The 21,010-nt window shown below is 45.9% G+C and overlaps 1 protein-coding gene across 1 annotated transcript in view; it reads right to left on the bottom strand.

Annotated features, from left to right (window-relative positions):
• The window catches only part of ahrra (aryl-hydrocarbon receptor repressor a), a 212,520-nt gene that overhangs the window by 10,014 nt on the left and 181,496 nt on the right, over positions 1–21,010 (bottom strand). The window contains exons 6-8 of the mRNA XM_078197936.1: positions 13,727–13,862; positions 10,637–10,764; positions 7,894–8,096 (exon numbers count right to left, since the gene is read on the bottom strand). Of these exons, the coding sequence (XP_078054062.1) occupies positions 7,894–8,096; positions 10,637–10,764; positions 13,727–13,862 (467 nt within the window). The remainder of the gene's footprint in view (positions 1–7,893; positions 8,097–10,636; positions 10,765–13,726; positions 13,863–21,010) is intronic.

Genomic DNA, 21,010 nt, shown 5'->3' with positions numbered 1-21,010 from the left:
CACAAGATACACCGTCACATGCCTCACAAAGTAAAAGCTCTGATCAATCTCAGTGCATTTATATAGCGCCTGCAACTTAGTTAAAAGCATCCAAATGCATATCACGGAAACAGATAAAGCCTGATGCTGAGCCAGAGGAGGGGGGCAAACGAAAGCTAGGTTAGAAAGGTAGGTTTTAGGGACATCGTCAAGGAGGAAAAAGAGGGGGTGAGGCAGAGAGGTTTGAAGAGGGGCGAGGCAGCTGAAGGCAGTGCTGCCAATGATGGAGCAATGAAAACTGGTCATATGCAAGAGGTCAGGTTTGGAGATGCATAGAGACTTTGGAATCATAAATGACGCTTTCTCTGCCCACAGATCTTGCCAGGCCCGCTGAATACATTTCCAGCAATTTTTTGCTTTTATTTCAGATTTCCAGCATTCACATATTTGCTTCTGCTTTGGTTTGGCATAAGTGATAAATCACATTAACTCAGAAATAAAATGAGCAGAAAAAGGCAATTGCTCAGCGATAACCTGCTTACCGATGCTCAGTTTGGGTTTTGCCAGGGTCACTCAGCTCCTGACCTCATTACAGTCTTGGTTCAAACATACGGACAGCACGGTGGCACAGTGGTTAGCACTGTTGCCTCACAGCGCAAGGGACCCAGGTTCAATGCTGGCCTTGGGTGACTGTCTGTGTAGAGTTTGCACATTCTCCCCGTGTCTGTGTGGGTTTTGTCCAGGGGTGGCACGGTGGCACAGTGGTTAGCACTGCTGCCTCATAGCATCAGGGACCCGGTTCGATTCCCGGCTTGGGTCATTGTCTGTGTGGAGTTTGCACATTCTCCCCGTGTTTGCGTGGGTTTCCTACGGGTGCTCCGATTTCCTCCCACAGTCCAAAGATGTGCGGGTTAGGTAGATTGGCCATGCTAAGTTGCCCCTTAGTGTCAGGGGGACTAGCTAGGTAAGTGCATGGGGTTACGGGGATAGGGCCTGGGTGGGATTGTGGTCAGTGCAGACTTGATGGGCCGAACGGACTCCTTCTGCACTGTTGGGATTTTATGATTCTATGGACAAAAGAGCTGAGGTGAGAGTGGCTGCCCTTGACATCAAAGCAGCATTTGACAGAGTGTGGTATCAAAGTGCGCTCGCAAAACTGGAGTCAATGGGAATCGGGGAAAAATGTCTCTCCTGTTTGAGTCACATTTAGCACAAAGGAAGACGGTTGTGGTTATTGGAGGTCAATCATCTCAGTTCTAGGACATCAGTATCGGGGTTTCTCAGGGTAGTGTCCGAGCATCCTTCCCTCCATCATAAGGTCATCAGTGGGGACGTTCGCTGCACAAAGTTCAGCACCATTCACGACTTCTCCGATACTGAAGCAGTCCAACTGCAGCAAGACCTGGACAATATCCTGGCCTGGCTTTACAAGTGGCAAGTAATGTTCACGCCACACCAATGCCAGGCAATGGCAATCTCCAACAAAAGAGAATCTAACCATCACCCCTTGATATTCAATGGCATCACCATCACTGGATCCCCCACAATCAACATTCTGGGGGTTACCATTGACCAGAAACTAAACTGGACTCATCATATAAATAACCTGGCTACAAGAGCAGGTCAAAGGCTGTGAATCCTGTGATAAGTAACTCACCTCTTGATTCCCCAAAGCCTGTCTACCATCTACAAGGCACAAGTCAGGAGTGTGATGGAACACTCCCCACTTGCCTGAGTAAGTGCAGCTCCAGCAACACTCAGGAAGCCTGACACCATCGAGGATAAAGCAGCCCGCTTGATTGGCACCACAGCCGCAAACATCTACTCCTTCCACCACCAATGCCCAGTAGAAGCTATGTGTACTTTCTACAAGATGCACTGCAGGAACTCACCAAGGCTCCTTAAACAGCACCTTCCAAACCCACGACTGCTACCATCTAGAAGGACAAGAGCAGCAGATACCTGGGAACATCACCATCTGGAAGTTTTCTTCCAATCCACTCATCGTCCTGACTTGGAAATATATCGCCGTTCCGTCACTGTCACTGGGTCAAAATCCTGGAACTCTCTTCCTAACAGCACTGTGGGTGCACCTACAACACATGCATTGCAGCACTTCAAAAAGGCAACTCACCACCACCTTTTCAAGGGCAACTAAGGATGGGCAATAAATGCTGGCCTAGCCAGTGATGCCCACATCCCGTAAATGAATTAGAAAAAGCAGAGCAGATTTCACTTCACTGAAACTTACAGTGCCAGTTCTAAAGAAACCTCCGAGTGGTTGTCAGCTTTGCAGCTTTTAAACGCAATTTACTCATTCGTGGGACATGGGCGTCGCTGGCTGGCCAGCATTTATTGCCCATCCTTAGTTGCCCTTGAGAAAGTGGTGGTGAGCTACCTTTTTGAATCGCTGCAGTCCATGTTCCGTGGGTTAACCCACAATGCCATTGAGGGAGGGAATTCCAGGATTTTGACCCAGCAACCGGGAAGGTGCACGTGTAGTTCCAGCTGTTTACCAGCAGATGGTAATGTTGGACTTTGTATTGCTTGGTGAATAGTTCAGGGCAAATATTTTGATAGAGGGAATAGAGGCTGGGGACTAAATACACTTGGGACAAAAACAAAATGCTGGAAACACTCATTTTGGCATCGCCTATGGAGGAAACAGGCAAGTTGACATCTTGCATTCTGACCCAATTACGGGATGCAGCGCTTTGCGTGCTGAAGCTGCCCTGATTGTTCCAAGGCAGGTGCTGAGGTGGGGATCAGGTGAACGAGGTGAGGAAACTAAATGCTGAATATTGTTTTCCCTGTCCCTATTAAAAAACAGAATGTCTGTTTTCATTTATCAGTCAGCTCATTGCCCTAATAATCACATCTGATTTACTCCGACGCAAGGCAGAAGCTGGAAAACAGCAGGATTCTCAAGAACCTGACTTATTCAACAAACAGTAGAGAAAACTCCCCCATTTCTTTTTGCAACATTGCCAAGTTCGAACACTTCTTGACACTTGAAAATAAAAGGTGTATATTTATCCTTACTTCACCTATATTCAATTGTTACCTAATTTGCTGCTGAGCAGAGACCTCTTAACTAAGAGGTTAATTAGAGGTTAGAGGTTGGGTGGCACGGTGGTACAGTGGTTAGCACTGCTGCCTCACAGCGCCAATGACCCGGGTTCGATTTCCGGCTTGGGTCACTGTCTGTGTGGAGTTTGCACATTCTCCCCGTACCTGCGTGGGCCTCCTCCAACTGCTCCGGTTTCCTCCCACAGTCCGAAGGACGTGCTGGGGTTAGATGCATTGTTTGGCCGTGCTAAATTCTCCCTCAGTGTACCTGAACAGGTGTGGGATTTTCACAGTAACTTCATTGCGGTGTTAATGTAAGCCTACTTGTGACTAATAAATAAACTTAAAACATAAAGTAAAGAGCAACAGGAGTAGCTCATTCGGCTATTTGAGCTGTTTCTGTCATTCGATCAGATCATGGCAGATCCGTACCCCAACGGTATTTACCTGCTCTTATCCTGAACCTGCTCTGTACCCCTTATCGAACAAAAACCCCTTGGTCTCAGTTCACATCAGATCTTCAGCCTTTTCCACTGCACACCTCCCCCGTAATCAGGGGTTCAGCCAATATCAATGATGGGAAGGAACCGGCAGCATCCTGAACCAGGATCAATTCTTTCAGTCCTGGGTTTGGGGCAGGAGATCGACGTGCGGAGGGTTGAGGGGAGGAGGGGAGGGGGCGGGGTGGCTAGGAAAAGGTGAGAAAGGGGTAACACTTTTTAATTTGATTTATTATTGTTACATGTACTGGGATACAGTGAAAAGTGATTGTTTCTTGAGCACTATACAGACAAAGCATACCATAGAATCCCTACATTGCAGAAGGAAGCCAATCGGTCCATTGAGCCTGCACCGACCACAATCCCACCCACGCCCAAAACACCACATATTTACCCTGTTAGACCCCCTGACACTCGTTCATAAAGTACATAGGGAAGTAGGAAAGGATAGGGTGCAAAATATAGTGTTGTAGTTACAGATAGGGTGAAGACAAAGATCAGCTTAATAGGTGATAGAACCATTCAAAAGTCTGATGGCAGCAGGGAAGAAGCTGTCCTTGAGTCGGTTGGTACGTGACCTCAGACTTTTGTATTTTTTTCCCAATGGATGTATGTCCGGGGTGCGTGGGGTCTTTGATTATGCTGGCTGCTTTCCCCGAGGCAGCGGGAAGTATAGACTGAGTCAATGGATAGGAGGCTGGTTTGTGTGATGGACTGGGCTACGTTCACAATCTTTTGTAGTCTTTGGTCCACCCGGGAGCCATCTGATGTTCCCTGATGTTTTCCTGGATTTGAACAGCTCTGGCTTTGCTTGTAGCTAAGGTCAGTGAAAATGGACAAGGAGTGGACTGGGGTGGGTGGAGGTGTGGTCTGAACTGAACTAGAGGTGGCAGTGGTTAGCACTGCTGCCTCACAGCTCCAGGGACCTGGGTTCGATTCCCGGCTTGGGTCACTGTCTGTGTGGAGTTTGCACATTCTCCCTGTGTCTGTGTGGGTTTCCTCCGGGTGCTCCGGTTTCCTCCCACAGTCCGAAAGACATGCTGGTTAGGTGCATTGACCCGAACAGGCACCGGACTGTGGCGACTCGGGGAATTTCACAGTAACTTCATTGCAGTGTTAATGTAAGCCTTACTTGTGACTAATAAATAAACTTTAACTTTGAAGAGGAATTCAGTGTTCTTGTCTGTAAATTAAAGGGACCTGCATTTTGCAAAGTATTTTAATTCATAGAAATCATAGAAACCCTATAGTGCAGAAGGAGGCCATTCGGCCCATCGGGTCTGCACCAACCACAATCCCACCCAGGCCCTACCCCCACATATTTACCCGCTAATCCCTCTAACCTACGTATCTCAGGAGTCTAAGGGGCAATTTTTAACCTGGCCAATCAACCTAACCCGCTCATCTTTGGACTGTGGGAGGAAACTGGAGCACCCGGAGGAAACCCATACAGACACGAGGAGAATGTGCAAACTCCACACAGACAGTGACCCAAGCCGGGAATCAAACCCAGGTCCCTGGAGCAGTGAAGCAGCAGTGCTAACCACCGAGCTACCGTGCCGCCCCTTTCTATACTTTCTATAATTATTTCTATACTGAAATGTTCACAATTGTGCAACCCTGTTATCTTTTTATTCTTTATTTTTATTTTAATGATTGTCTGTATATATGTTATGACTTATGATTACTTGTTTTATGTGCATCGTTATCACATTTCAGCACCTGCTGCCATCACGATCTATCCACTGAATGCCTGCTGTCATCCAGAATGGTTTTATCAATATAATGTGTAATGGTTCTGGGCTAATAATTCAGACGCTTAAACTAATAGTCCAGATAATGAGAGCTAAAATCACTTGGCACTTTGAAATCTTGAATTCATAGAATCATAGAATCCCTGCAGTGCAGAAGGAGGCCATTCAGCCCATTGAGCCTGCACTGACAACAATCCCACCCTTTACTCCACATCTTTACCCTGCTAATCTCCCTGACACTAAGGGGCAATTTAGCATGACCAATCAACCTAACCTGCACATCTTTGGACTGAGGGAGGAAACCGGAGCACCCGGAGGAAACCCACGTAGACACGGGGAGAACGTGCAAACTCCACACAGACAGTGACCCGAGGCCGGAATCAAACTCAGGTCCCTGGCACTGTGAGACAGTGGTGCTGACCACTGCCCCACCATGCCACCCACTTCTGTTTAAAATAACTCAACTGAAGGCATAACTCACGCTCCTATTTTCTATGCTCTATTTTCCTACATCCCTGCCACACTGTGTTAATTCATCATCATTACGATTATGCAGCTCCTTTTTGAGGCTTTTCACTGCCTAGCTGATGCTCTGCAACCACAAAGCTGGATCAGAAAATCTCTGTATTAAGAGCTTCTATCATACTGAGGAAGCTTCAGGCCAATCCACATCCAACAACCTGTTCTGAAAACTCTGCTCACATCTGTAGCTGTGACAAATACATACTCAGCAGTTGAGATGATCCACAACATTCTAAAACAATCAACAACATTCTAAATAAATATTCTTTAAAAAAATCAATAAGCCCCCCCAATGTTAATAGTCCAGATCTGGATTCACAGCTTCATCAAAAACTCATCAGTTTTGGCCATATCCTATCTGTGTACCAAGATACACAGATACGGGGTGGCACGGTGTCACAGTGGTTAGCACTGCTGCCTCACAATGCCAGGGACCCCGGGTTCGATTCCCAGCTTGGGTCACTGTCTGTGTGGAGTCTACACATTCTCCCTGTGTCTGCGTGGGTTTCCTCCGGGTGCTCCGGTTTCCTCCCACAGTCTGAAAGACGTGCTGGTTCGGTGCATTGGCCATGCTAAATTCTCCCCCATTGTACCCGAACAGGCGCCGGAGTGTGGCAACTAGGGGATTTTCACAGTAACTTCATTGCAGTGTTAATGTAAGCCTATTTGTAACAATAAGTAATAAACTTATAAAAAAAGTTTTGTTGAAATCCATCCATTGGTTTTTGAGATATATTGTTTACAAACAAAAACATGAACTCTATCCACTTTTAGTGACAGAGGTAAAAATGTGGAAATAAAGAGCCGGCATCAATAAAAATAACATTCACCGTGATTGCACCAACTTCCCTCTGAAATAGCCTAACAAGGCGCTTAGATGTGTCAACTTACAAGTAATTCAAGAAGAAAGCCCTGCACCACCTTCTCAGGGTAATCAGGGTGGACAATATCAGCAAGGGCAGCATTTAATGCCCATTTCTAGTTGCCCTGAGTAGCCGTTTCATATAACTTGCTAGGTCACTCCGGAAGGTAGTTAGAAGTATGTTGTGTCTGTCTCTTTAAGGCAGTACAGCAGAAGTCAGTCATCTGACTTGAAGGACCAATGGGGACTGAGAGTGAGTGATCACCCCAGAGGGTGGAGTCCTCTCTCAAGAGAATGATCTGGAAGCCATGTTGAGAGGATCTAGAGACTGGAGCTGCTGCTCTCGTGCAGCTAAGGGCTGCAAACGACTGTACCAAGCTTCTCTTCTCAATCAATACCTTTTGTTCCACCTGAAATCTCTTGATGACGCATGAGTGCCACAACATAACAAACTCCATAGGACGTAGGAGCAGAAGTAGGCCATTCAGCCCATTAAGTCTGCTTTGCAACCATGCTGTTGACGGACCAAGTCAAAGAGCTGCCCAGGCTGGGTATGGACGAAGGAATTTCTTCTCTAAAAGACACCAGTGAGCCAAGTCTATGAGGCAATGTGGGTCTCAAACTCTTCAATACATTCCGGTTCTCAGGAGCTTTCTTTATTCCCACTTCTTTTTGACTAACCCACATTTTGTAGGATCATACAGCACAGGGAAGGCATTGTGGTATTGTCGCTAGACTGGTAGTCCAGTGACTTGGGTTCGAACCCCACCACAGAAGATTTAGTAAAACAAAAATCTGGAATTAAAAGTCTAATGTGGAAACCGTTGTCGATTGTTGCAAAAACCCATCTGGTTCACTAATGTTCCTTCAGGGAAGGAATTCTGCCATCGTTACTTGGCCTGGCCTACATGTGACTCCAGATCCACAGCAATGTGATTGCTCTTAACTGAAATGGCCGAGCAAGCCACTCAGTTCAAGGGCAACTAGGGATGGGCAACAAATGCTGCCCCAGCCAGTAACACCCACGCCCCATGAAAGAATAAAGGAAGAAGGCATGGCAAAGCTATCCAATAATCCCACTCCCATTGCACCTGCAAGTCTTTCTTTCTCAAAGATATGTTTCAAAAGTTACAATTGTATCTGCTTCCATCACCCCACAGACAGTGCATTGCTGAAAACTCCAGGAGAATTGAGATAGGGAACTTACTTGGCATCGAGTGTGGTCGGGCTGAGGTCGAGCCTGTGTTTGCCCTTGAGGAGCAAGCCTTTCAGCTTGAGTTCGCTGATGGGAGGGAACAGCAGAGGCACGGCGATACAGAACAAACCCAGTTGTGGCGGAAGGTTGGCCCCAGACCCAGCTTTCTTCCTCTGTCCCTGGAGAAACTTCAGTCTGCCTTGAAACTGCATCGTCTTTCATGAGAAGGTGGAAGGGAAGGAGGAGGAGTGAAAAAAGGAAGGAAGTTAGACAACCAGAGCAAAAAACTTCGTGAACCCCAAGTTTGGCGACATGGTTGTAACTGGGCGGAACTGACACTATAATTTCCTCAATTGTAGAGGATTAAGGGGTGATCCAATTTGGTGGCTTAAGTTGATTGGAAGAATTGATAGGGTAGAGAGAGAAAACCAATTTCCTCTGTTGAGGGAGACCAGAACAAGGGGGAAATAATGCTGAAATTAGAGCTAGGCCATACATGGGTGATATCAGGAAGCACTTCTTCACACCCAGGGTAGTGGAAATATGGAACTGTCTCCCAAAAAGCTGTTGATGTCAATTGAAAATATGAAGACTGAGACCAATTGAATATTGTTGGGTAAGGTATTAAGGGTTTTAGAATCAAGGTAGGTAAGCAAAATTAAGATGCATATCGACCATGATCTAATGGAATGGGCGGCACGGCAGCACAGTGGTTAGCACTGCTCCCTTTCAGCTCCAGAGACCTGGGTTTGATTCCCGGCTTGGGTCACTGTCTGTGTGGAGTTTGCACATTCTCCCCGTGTCTGCGTGGGTTTCCTCCGGATACTCCGGTTTCCTCCCACAGTCTAAAGATGTGCGGATTAGGTGGATTGGCCATGCTAAATTGCCTCTTAGTGTCCTGGGAGGCGTAGGTTACAGGGATTAACGGGGTAAATATGTGAGGTTACGGGGACAGGGCCTGGATGGGATTATTGTCGGTGTAGGTTCGATGGGCCGAATGGCCTCCTTCTGCACTGTAGGGTTTCTATGGATTGACAGAACAGACTAGAATGGCTGAATGGCCTATTCCTTTTTTATTTAACATTCCAAAGGGCCTGCTTAGTGCCCATGCCACACTACACACGTCTCTCAGCTCCTGCCAGTCTACTGGTACCATCCTCTGGTCTCTCCAAGCTAAATGGTTTCCTGGTCTCTTTGGTAGCATCAGTATTAGAATATGCCAGTTTCGCAACTCCCAACCCCTCCACAATCCCCACGGCTCTCACACGGTTGGGCCCAATTTCAGTGTACCTTTATTGGGAGCAGGCCTCCATAGTTCAACTGGGACCCCCAGAGCTTGTTATCAGGGACCATAACTGGCACACACACAGGATTCTTTTCCCCAAAGGCGAACAACATTATACTACAGAAGGTGTAGGTTCATGAGCACTTAATACTACAAAATCTAAATTCTGTTAACGCAAATATTATTGACCTGCAGACTGAAGAATTAAAACTTTGGGTTCCTTAGGCAGAGTTTTGTGTTTCTTGCACAGAGTCCCGGCTGAGGCAGGAAACCCAGCGTGCGGCTCACTGGTTACACCGTTGGTTTCTCTCGCCACTCTGTGCAGAAGAAGATGGAGGCAAGGCTCACGGTGTCAGACTGCAGGGGCGGCACGGGACCGGAAAAAGCCAGCAACATCTTTATTAAAGTATGCCCGATCTCTGATAATAAACTAAGAACTCCCCAACAACCTTCCCTGACATGGGGAATTCCCTCCCACAGCCCCCAGCACAAGGGGAACCTCCCCCGACATGCACAAGAGGAAACTCCCCAATCGAGTTCCTCAGTGGGCTCCACCTTGGTACTACCCGGGCATGAACCTCTCCCCCCCCCATCCCCAGTGAGCTATACCTCTCTGTGTGCCCCTGTTCCCTTTGCCTGATTCCTGTTTGTAAAATGCAGTTGTAAACCTTACTGACGTCATGTCACGTCGGCGAGCGGGGAATTCCTAATGTGGGGGAACGTGGGCAGCACAGTGGCACAGTGGTTAGCACTGCTGCCTCACAACGCCAGGGACCCAGGTTCGATCCCTAGGTTAGGTCGCTGTCTATGTGGAGTTTGCACGTTCTCCTCGTGTCTGCGTGGGTTTCCTCCGGGTGCACCGGTTTCCTCCCACAGTCCAAAGATGTGCGGGTTAGGTTGATTGGCCATGCTAAATTGACCCTAGTTTCAGGGGGATTAGCAAGGTAAATATGTGGGGTTACGGGGATAGGGTGGGATTGTTGTTGGTGCAGGCTCGATGGGCCAAATGGCCTCCTTCTGTACTGTTAGGATGCTATGTTATGGCGGGAGAGCCCTCTAATGTTAATTTATTGAAATTAGACTCCTGACCTTTCTGGGAATGGGAACCTCATTATATCACTGCTGAAGCGTGGGGAGAATCAGAGAACGAGTTCTCGCTCACAAAATCCTTGTTTGCTGACTTTTTCTGCCCACACTGTTGTTAGTGCCTGCGGCAAACACAGGCGCAAAATTGCGACACTTATTGTCATTCATTAAATGAAGACTTAGAGTGGAGGAAAGGTCCACATGTCTGTACAATCACATCTTACGTGTGAGCTCCCTCTCATTTCCGTGAGAGGCAAGCTGCGACATCTTTATAATTGTAAACTCCTCATCACAGTCCCACATCTGGGCTGTCAATACGAATTTAACCATTTGGATCCCAAATCAGTTGACAATTGACAGGCCTTTTGTCAACCATTTACATACCAGGAATCCAGAAGTGCTGTCCAACAGGCAACGCACTCGGCTGATGAAACAACGGTTCAAAAACGGAGAAAACTCTGGCGGCAGAATCTTGGGGTCGTGAACTTTGAATGGACCCAGATACTCATCACCTGAAATTGGACAGGGTAAAGGTAGCCTCAGAATTATGAATCTCCCACCGACATATCAGATCAACAGCGCTATCCGATAGAAAAGATACAGCGATAAATAGGGCAGCGGAAGGTTTCGGGTGACTCAATGCGCCTTGGAATGCTGCAAAGAAGGAACTTGCATTTTATATCGAACCTTTAGGTCTTTCAGAATGTACCAATGTGATTCATATTGAGTGAAGTGTACTCACTCTTGCTAGGTGATGGAACACAGCAGCCATTTTGCAAGCAGCAAAGGTAGTGACCAGTTCATTTCTACATTTAGTTTGATTTATTGAGGAAAAAACAAGACAAAAGGAAGATCACCCCATGCACATTTTCAAGTCGTCCTCCCAGGTCTTTAAAATCTACCTGGACAGACTGCTCAGACTTTGTCTCAATATACCATCGGAAGGGGGCCTGACAACGCACTGCACTCTTAATGCCATAGTGAAGTGTCTGCTAAGATTATGGTCTCCAATGCGGGACTGCAGCCCTACTTTGCAACCTACTAACACCACAAGATGACACTAATAATTTAAATTCCATTTGTGTTTACCAAATTTACCGCAGCTATAATTTGAGATTTAAACAACATAAAACAGTACTTGAACTTACACGGAATAAAATGAATTCCATTTTGTAATGAACTTTACTTCTTTATCTTCTCTTAAAAAATACACAAAGGCCAGAATTTTACGTTGCTCAGATATGCGCGTGTCCAACCCAGAAGCACGTGTAATTGTGCAGGAAGACACACGCGATATTTCAGTCGCTGCAAGAGTTGGAAGCATTCCCGCCGACAGCCGAACAGGCAATTTAGCCCATTAGGGAGCCAACTGAAAGCAATTTTATGTGGCCTGTCTACTTGTATGGTTGGTGGGTGGGCTGATTGGCCAGGTGCTTTTACCCTCTAGCAGCAACCTTTAATAGGTGTCTGGGGACTGAGGTTTGTGTTCAAATGTGCTGCCTAAATATTGTGTGCAGTGTTTTTTTATTGGGATTTATTTTGTACAGGTCCGAAGCTCCCAGAGGCAGCTCCGCAGCAGCTGTCCCCTTGAGGGAGCCCATTAGAAGCACAAACCTGTACTCTGCCTGTTCTCCACACCCATCCTCTCTCTACCTTACCCAGCAGTGCTGAAGCTTTCCCAGCATGTATTTTACACTGGCTGCCCATTAATTGGCCAGTGTTCTGGTTCTGATCGCAGCTGGAAGTGTATTCCGCGCCGGCCTCTGGGCCCCCTGAGTGTGCGTGCCTGACGGATGCAAAACTCATTGCTCAGCCAATGAGGTATACCTGAAGTATAGCCACTATTGTAATGTAGGAAATAGGGCAGCCAATTTGCCCATAGCAAGGTCACAGCAATGAGTTTATGACCAGTTGGGCGCTGTTGGTAAATTCTGGGGGAAACTTCCCCGACTCTTCTTCAAAATAGTGGCATCAAATCTTTGATGTTCAGCTGAGAGGCAAACAGGATCTTAATTTAATAGTCCGTCCGAAAGACTATGACAACATGGCATTCCTTCAGTAATGCAGTGCAGTATCAGTCTAGATTATGGACTCAAGTCTCCGAGGTGGACGCCAAACCTTTCAAATTGGTGGCAAGACTGCCACCAATGAGCCAGAGTTAACAGCCAAGGCGAGTTAGTGATCTGACAAAGTGGTAGAGGATTAATATTTATCCCCAACGAGTTACCTCCACACTTGATCGTTTGCTCGATCGCCCATTATTTTCCACAGCTACAATCTGACACGACTGCTTCTCCACAGGGAATCTTGTCCGCTGAGAGAATGCTTCTGAAATTCGAACACCCACAGCTGCCTTGTTTTTAATGGTTGGTTTTAATGATGGGAAAATAATAACTTTATGGGGCTCTGTTGCCATGGGGATTTCATTAGCTGGCAGTGTGGGTCAGATATAGAACTAATGACAATATAGGGTTTTCCAGTGAAGGTCACCTAACATAAAGCTAAAATGAAAGTTTATATATTAGTCACAAGTAGGCTTACATTCACACTGCAATGAAGTTACTGTGAAAATACCCTAGTTGCCACACTCTGGCACCTGTTTGGCTACACTGAGGGAGAATTTAGCACAGCCAATTCACCTAACCTGCACATCTTTGGACTGCGGGAGAAAACCAGAGCACCCGGAGGAAACTCCCGCAGACACGGGGAGAATGTGCAAACTCCGCATAGACACAGGAAGAATGTGCAAACACCACACAAACAGTGACCCAAGCCGGGAATCGAACCCGGGTCCCTGGCGCTGTGAGGCAGCAGTGTCAACCACTGTGCTGCCCCTGGTGGATACGCTAGTCTTCTATCGTACTGTTGCACTGAAATAAATATCATCTGAATTTCACCAGAGTGGAAAGTTCCGGCCCTTGTGAGTTCCAAGAAATTATAGAATTGAATTCACTTAATTTTGCAATTTGTGATCTGGCACTAGAAACAGGACAATAAAAACTGCCAGACAGTCATTAAAAAGCCAAGCTTGAGGAGAAGAATGTAAGCCTACTTGTGACTAATAAATAAACTTAATTTTGAGTTTGTGTGACAGTATAACAATTAAAGTCAACAGAATTGAAAATTGGGAGATATAAAGTGGGTTGCTGAATCTCAGTTGTTAAATTAATATTACTGGACAAAGTCACAAGACCCTCCCAACGAGTTCAAAAATGGAGAGCTTCTGGCTTGGGCTGGTCTATATTTGACTGCAATCTCAACACTGTCTGGCTGAATGTTTTTGTTCTCTGTTATGTTTTTTTATAAAAACACCTAGTTGTAAAAACCAGGTGCTATGAAACTAAAAGGTCCACCCTCACCTGTTCAGTAAAATCTTAAATCATTCTTATTTTACTGCTACGGTAAAAGGGTCACTCCTTGTATGTCATTGTACATCGAGGGTCACGAGAAAGCAAGTTGTCGGAAAGTACGTACCACTCGCTCCCTGGCCTGGAGGTTCCTGCCCTGACACTTGCTGTGGTGGATTCATTGCCCAGTGTAGCTGCCTCTGGAACTCCTGCCGATCATCGACGTGGATGAAGTCGTACACACTCTGGTGCATCACATCAGTCTGCACGTACAGAAATGGACATGTCAGATTGAAGCTAGTGCCAGCTGAATGAAAGTTTCAATATAGACAGACACAGGTTTGGACTTTAAGATGCTACAGGTCAAAATCTGTATGGGAGGACCAAAGAACATAAGAAATAGGAGCAGGAGTAGGCCATCTAGCCCCTCGAGCCTGCTCCGCCATTCAATAAGATCATGGCTGATCTGAAGTGGATCAGTTCCACTTACCCGCCTGATCCCTATAACCCCTAATTCCCTTACCGATCAGGAATCCATCTATCCGTGATTTAAACCTATTCAACGAGGTAGCCTCCACCACTTCAGTGGGCAGAGAATTCCAGAGATTCACCACCCTCTGAGAGAAGAAGTTCCTCCTCAACTCTGTCCTAAACTGACCCCCCTTTATTTTGAGGCTGTGCCCTCTAGTTCTAGTTTCCTTTCTAAGTGGAAAGAATCTCTCCACCTCTACCCTATCCAGCCCCTTCATTATCTTATAGGTCTCTATAAGATCCCCCCTCAGCCTTCTAAATTCCAACGAGTACAAACCCAATCTGCTCAGTCTCTCCTCATAATCAACACCCCTCATCTCTGGTATCAACCTGGTGAACCTTCTCTGCACTCCCTCCAAGGCCAATATATCCTTCCGCAAATAAGGGGACCAATACAGTATTCCAGCTGCGGCCTCACCAATGCCCTGTACAGATGCAGCAAGACATCTCTGCTTTTATATTCTATCCCCCTTGCGATATAGGCCAACATCTCATTTGCCTTTTTGATCACCTGTTGCACCTGCAGACTGGGTTTTTGCGTCTCATGCACATGGACCCCCAGGTCCCTCTGCACAGCAGCATGTTCTAATTTCTTTCCATTTAGATAATAATCCAATTTGCTATTATTTCTTCCAAAGTGAATAACCTCGCATTTGTTAACCTCGCATTAAGTTGATCTTTCTCTACACCCTAGCTATGACTGTAACACTACATTCTGCACTCTCTCCTTTCCTCCCCTATGTATGGTATGCGTTGTCTGTGTAGCACGCAAGAAACAATACTTTTCACTGTATACTAATACATGTGGCAATAATAAACAAATCAAATCAATCTTAGAGGAAAGCAGAAGCTTTTTTTAATTTCTGATCCTTTATGTTGAGTACAGTATGGTGGCACAATGGTTAGCACTGCTGCCTCACAGCGCCAGAGACCTGGGTTCGATTCCCAGCTTGGGTCACTGTCTGTGTGCAGTTCTCCCCATGTCTGCGTGGGTTTCCTCCGGGTGCTCCGGTTTCCTCCCACAGTCCGAAAGATGTGCTGGTTAGGTGCATTGGCCTTGCTAGATTCTCCCTCAGTGAACAGGCGCCGGAATGTGGTGACTAGGGGATTTTCACAGTAACTTCATTGCAGTGTTAATGTAAGCCTACTTGTGACTAATAAATAAACTTTTACTTTAGTAGCCAGAGTATCTTCTCTAGCCCTCGCTTGTCATGGCTCCAAGTGGTTGCGAGGTGGTACAGGAACAAGGCAACACACCTTGATATGACTGAGAGGCATTCTCAGAGGAGGACGTGTCTGTCCCCAGAGGTGCTGTCTGAGCTTGGCAAGCTTTCACGAGAAAACATCTAGCCAAGGGAAAACCAGAGGCCAGTGCTCCGCAATAGCCTTGAAGGTGAAGCACAATGTTTTGTGACGAGCTCTGACCAGATCTCTGCGTCTGATCTCTGTGGGATCTCGCAGTCTTACCAGGTGTGTCTTGAAGGGAGTTCTCCTTCTGCACCCTCCTCCCTGCCAGGGGATTACAGAGAGTGTTCCGTAGTTTGAAAGGTGCAGAAAAGGCGTGAAGGAAAGTTGCTGCACTTTACCCCTGACCTCTTCTGGCCTAGCAAGTTTCAGGTTTTTTTTAAAGTTATATCCAACCAAAAATCAAATTGGTTCGATCAAAGTCCCGACAAAAGAGACATTACAGATCCAAGCTGACAAGACAGGCTCCCTTTTTCCTGTCTTGGGCTCAATCAACAAGGTCCAAGTTGACAGGATGAGGCATTACATCCCCCTCCAGTGCTTGATCTGAGCTTCATCTTAGCCAAAAGGCCTAGATGGCGTTTTAAAAAATTGCTTCAAATGAAGCCTCAGTGTAAGCTCATTGACTTCTACCAAATGCAGGATCAGCAAACTACACTTGGTCTTAATCAAAAGGCTGAGAAAGCCGAGCACGTTTCAGTTTCATAAATGTGCAAGTCACAAACAAAATGGCGGGGGTTAGGAAATGCAATTATTGTCCCCCTCTTATACGGGAGAATGCAAAATCAGTGGGGACGCGGATGTGTGTCTCACACAGGGAAACATTCCCGACCAGTGAAAAAGACATACAAAAATGGCATGGATTCTGGAATGTGGAAGAAAATCAGATCTCCTCCGGAAAAATTCCAAGCCTGGTTCTTTGCAAATCGAAACGCACCTCTCCAGCCAGATGAGAACCCGACCCGTTATGCCTGAAGGAACTTTGAAGGTTTGGAGGAAACAAAATCATTCAAAAATTGCCACAAGATTCAGAAGAGGTTGGTGGTGAAATGATTGTGCTGGCTAGTCTAAATACTACCAAATAAACCTGTTGGACTTTAACCTGGTGTTGTTAATACTCTTACTAGTCTAAAACAAGCAGCACTAATACAAGATATTACTCCCAAAACTCAACTGACATAACTGATTGCTCCAGTAGTAATCACCGATTTATGATGTTTGCTTTTACTATTATATTTAAATAACTTCTTTAAACTTATTAATTTCTTTAAAGAAATATTTATATGCTGCTTTTTCAATCTCAATTTGTCTCAAAGCACTTTGTGACTTTTTTTTTGGAACGTAGGCTGGGATTTTCGAGTCCCGCTAATGGCAGGCACCATCGTGGAGGGGCTGGAAAACTTGGAGAGTGGCCTCAAATTTTCCTGTCCCGCCCGCGACAATATTCACTGCAGGAAGATCAGGAAAATCATGCCTGTGGCTATTGTTGTAAACCTGGTGGCTACATTTACACATAAAGAGGTCCCACAAGCAGCAATAAATAACATCAAAATCTTTTCCAGTGATGCTGGTTCAGTGATAAACACGAGTCAGGATGGCAGGGAAAACTGCCCTACTCTTCTTTGAAAGAAGGACATCTACCTGAGGGAACAGGTCGGGCCTCAGTTTAATGTCTCAGCTGACAGGCAGTGCAGCACTCCCTCAGCACTGCATTGCTTAAAGTTTATTTATCAGTGTCACAAGTAGGCTTACATTAACACCGCAATAAAGTTACTGTGAAAATCCCCTAGTTGCCACGCTCCGGTGTCTGTTCTGAGGGAGAATTTAGCATGGCCAATGCACCTAAACAGCACATCTTTCGGACTGTGGGAGGGAACCAGAGCACCCGAAGGAAACCCATGCAGACACGGGGAGAACAATGCAGACTCTACACAGACAGTGACCTAAGCTAGGAATCGAACCCAGATCTCTGTCGTTGGGAGGCAGTAGTGCTAACCACTGTGCCGCCCATTGGCCTGTCAGCCTAGGACATATGCCCACGTCCTTTGGGTAGAAAGTGAACCCACAACCTTTGGACTCAGAGGCAAGAGTGGTACCAACTGAGCCACAACTAACACTGTGGCAGCACCCTCTAGTTCGTGTCTAGGCTGTGTGATCATTCACATTTATACAGGCTGCTGCTCCCAATTCTGATCAATTGTGCTTCAACTTGGACTAAAATTCTGAAATAAAAAAACTTTTGCGTTTCTCCCTTCGCTCCCCCCTCCCCTCCCCCCCGCCCCAACAGGAGTTTAATGCTTTCACGGGATGTGGGCGTCGCTGGCTAGCCCATTCGTAATTGCTCTTGAGAAGAAGGTGGCGATCAGCCTTCTTGAAGCCTGCAGTCCATGTGGCTTAGGAATGCTTTATATCACTGGATGACAAGGCGTTTGGAAATATTTATCCTCTCCATTTTTTCCAGAGCTGTTGCACGCAAGGAGCGAAAGAGCGGAAAACAATGACTGAACATTCAAACACTGTGGTCCCATGTAGCCAACGCTTTGAAACATTTCCCACAACACTCTAACTGACAGATCAAATGTCGGTTGCATGAGACCTGCCTGCTGAAAGATTTCTCCTGCAGTATTTCTCCTGGCAGCCGCTTGTTTTTGTTCAAAGGCAATAATTATAAGTAACCGACTGCATTTTATTAATAACTTTGCATTCATTCTGTACGCCTTTCATTGAGGTGAACAGGAAACCGATACTAGGTTGGTAGTGACTGCAAAGTGCCAAATAGTACTGTGTCTGAGTGTTCAAATTCCAATCTTATATTCAAAGAAAATATATTCATGCTCCCGGTTTCTGAGTTCGAAATGCTTTGAATTTTACTGACTCAGGTTAAACCCAGGGAATCGTAGAATCCCTACAGTGCAGACAGAGGCCATTCGGCCCATCGAGTCTGCACCGACAACAATCCCACCCAGGTCCTATCCCCGTAACCCCACATATTTACCTTGCTAGTCCCCCTGACACTAAGGGGCAATTTTGCATGGCCAATCAACCTAACCTGCACATCTTTGAAGTGTGGCAGGAAACCCATGCAGACACGGGGAGAATCTACAAACTGTACACAGACAGTCACCCGAGCTGGAATTGAACCCGGGTCTCTGGCGCTGTGAGGCAGCAGTGCTAACTACTGTGCCACCGTGACCTATCTTAGCCCCACATTCCCAAACTTCCTGCGATTGATACATCCAATTGGGTCGATTCCAGAGCTATTGCCACCAACACTCCGCACACAAGTCCATTCTACACATTGAACAGCATGTTTTAATTGTGGGCGGGTATTGGTGACAGAGTGGGGAAGGGGAATGTGAAGGCCAGTCCTGCTTGTCCTCTTTGCCAGTCGGGTGATTTTAAATACATACTGCACCAGGACCCGGGTGATCTTAAATATCTTTTCACTCAGCCTTGGCTGATTTTAACTATCTCGTGCTTGAGGCCAAGGTGATTTTATATTGCCCTTCACTGAGTCCGGCTGATTTTAAACCATTATAATTTTGAGGTGCTGGAGATTTATTCATTTGTTTATTATTGTCTCAAGTAGGCTTACATTAACACTGCGATGAAGTTACTGTGAAAATCCCCGAGTAGCCACACTCTGGCGTCTGTTCGGGTACACTGAGGGAGAATTTAGCATGGCCAATGCACCTAAGCAGCACGTCTTTCGGAGAGACGGGGAGAACATGCAGACTCCACACAGACAGTGACCCAAGCTGGGAATCGAACCCAGGTCCCTGGCGCAGTGAGGCAGCAGTGCTAACCACTGTGCCACCCCTTTGCAAACCAAAAGGAAGAAAGACTTGCACTGATATAAAGCCTTCACTGACCTCAGGACATCCCAAAGTACTTCATGGCAGCATGGTCATGAGCGTAATGTAGGAAACACTGTACCAAATTTTCAGGCAACAAGGCTCCATAAACAACAATGAAATAATGATCAAATAACCCATTTTTGGTGATGTTGATTGTTGGGTAAATATTGGTGAGGACACCAAGAAGAACTCCCTTGCTCTTCTTAAAATAGTGCTATGGAATCCTTTATGTCTGTTGAAGAGGGCAGATGCGTCCTTGATTTGATTTGATTTATTATTCTCACATGTATTAGTATACAGTGAAAAGTATTGTTTCTTGCGCACTATATAGACAAAGCATACCGTTCATAGTGAAGGAAACGAGAGAGTGCAGAATGTAATGTTACAGTCACAGCTAGGGTATAGAGAAAGATCAACTTAGTGCGAGGTAGGTCCATTCAAAAGTCTGATGGCAGCAGGGAAGAAGCTGTTCTTGAGTCGGTTGATACGTGACCTCAGACTTTTGTATCTTTTTCCTGACGGTAAAAGGTGGAAGAGAGAATGTCCGGGGTACGCGGGATCCTTAATTATGCTGGCTGCTTTGCCGAGGCAGCAGGAAGTGTAGACAGAGTCAATGGATGGGAGTTGGTTTGCATGATGGATTGGGCTACATTCATGACTTTTGTAGTTCCTTGCGGTCTTGGGCAGAGCAGGAGCCATACCAAGCTGTGATACAACCAGGGAGAATGCGTTCTATGGTGCATCTGTAAAAGCTGGTGAGAGTTGTAGCTGACATGCCAAATTTTCTTAGTCTTCTGAGAAAGTAGAGGCGTTGGTGGGCTTTCTTAACTATAGTGTCGGCATGGGGGGACCGGGACAGGTTGTTGGTGATCTGGACACCTAAAAACTTGAAGCTTTTGACCATTTCTACTTCGTCCCCGTTGATGTAGACAGGGGCATGTTTTCCACTATGCTTCCTAAAGTCGATGACAATCTCCTTCGTTTAGTTGACATTGAGGGAGAGATTATTGTTGCCACACCAGTTCACCATATTCTCTATCTCATTCCTGTACTCTGTCTCGTCATTGTTTGAGATTTGACCCATTACGGTGGTGTTGTCAGCAAACTTGAAAATCGAGTTGATTTAATGCCTCATCTGAAAATTGGCACCTCTGACAGTTTTGTTGGTGCACCTCCAACAATGCGGTAAACATAACTGTGTGAAAGGCCTTTGCTGCTCATGGGTGCTATTTGATGCTAATACAAAGGGCAATTGCCTGTGTATGTGATTATATATTTAAACCTCACTTTAAATAGCCAGTTTTTATTGACAAATCAATAAATACAAAGGTCAATTAAGCGTATTATTTTATTCAACTACATTTATATAATAGACCTTCAATTATGTGGTAGCTTTGATTGCTACAAAAAGAATTGTTGTATAGAGGAATCAATTTAATCTTTGTGAGATCTGCCAAACATATTCCTTCAGGAGTACTTAATCCTGTTGGCATTAGACCAGATAGACATTTGGATTTGCAATGTCTGAAATACGACTTTTGTTACAAGCTTGTAAGTATATGGGAGATCATTCTCTTGGCTGTACGATAATCCCTGAAGGATCCTTAAGATACTTATCTGGAAAGTGTGAGCAAAGTAGAACTCAGGCAGTGATCAGGGGCAGAGTAGCAGGACCAGGATGGGCATGGGGGTCTGGATTTGAAGGGAAGAATCTTAAAACAGGATTGGGAAGATTTTGTTCTTTCGATCTTGAGGACCAGGTATACTTCAGTAGACAT

Source organism: Mustelus asterias, chromosome 2, assembly GCF_964213995.1.
Source record: "Mustelus asterias chromosome 2, sMusAst1.hap1.1, whole genome shotgun sequence".
Classification (NCBI taxonomy): Eukaryota; Metazoa; Chordata; class Chondrichthyes; order Carcharhiniformes; family Triakidae; genus Mustelus; species Mustelus asterias.
This window is presented reverse-complemented; position numbering and strand designations above follow the sequence as displayed.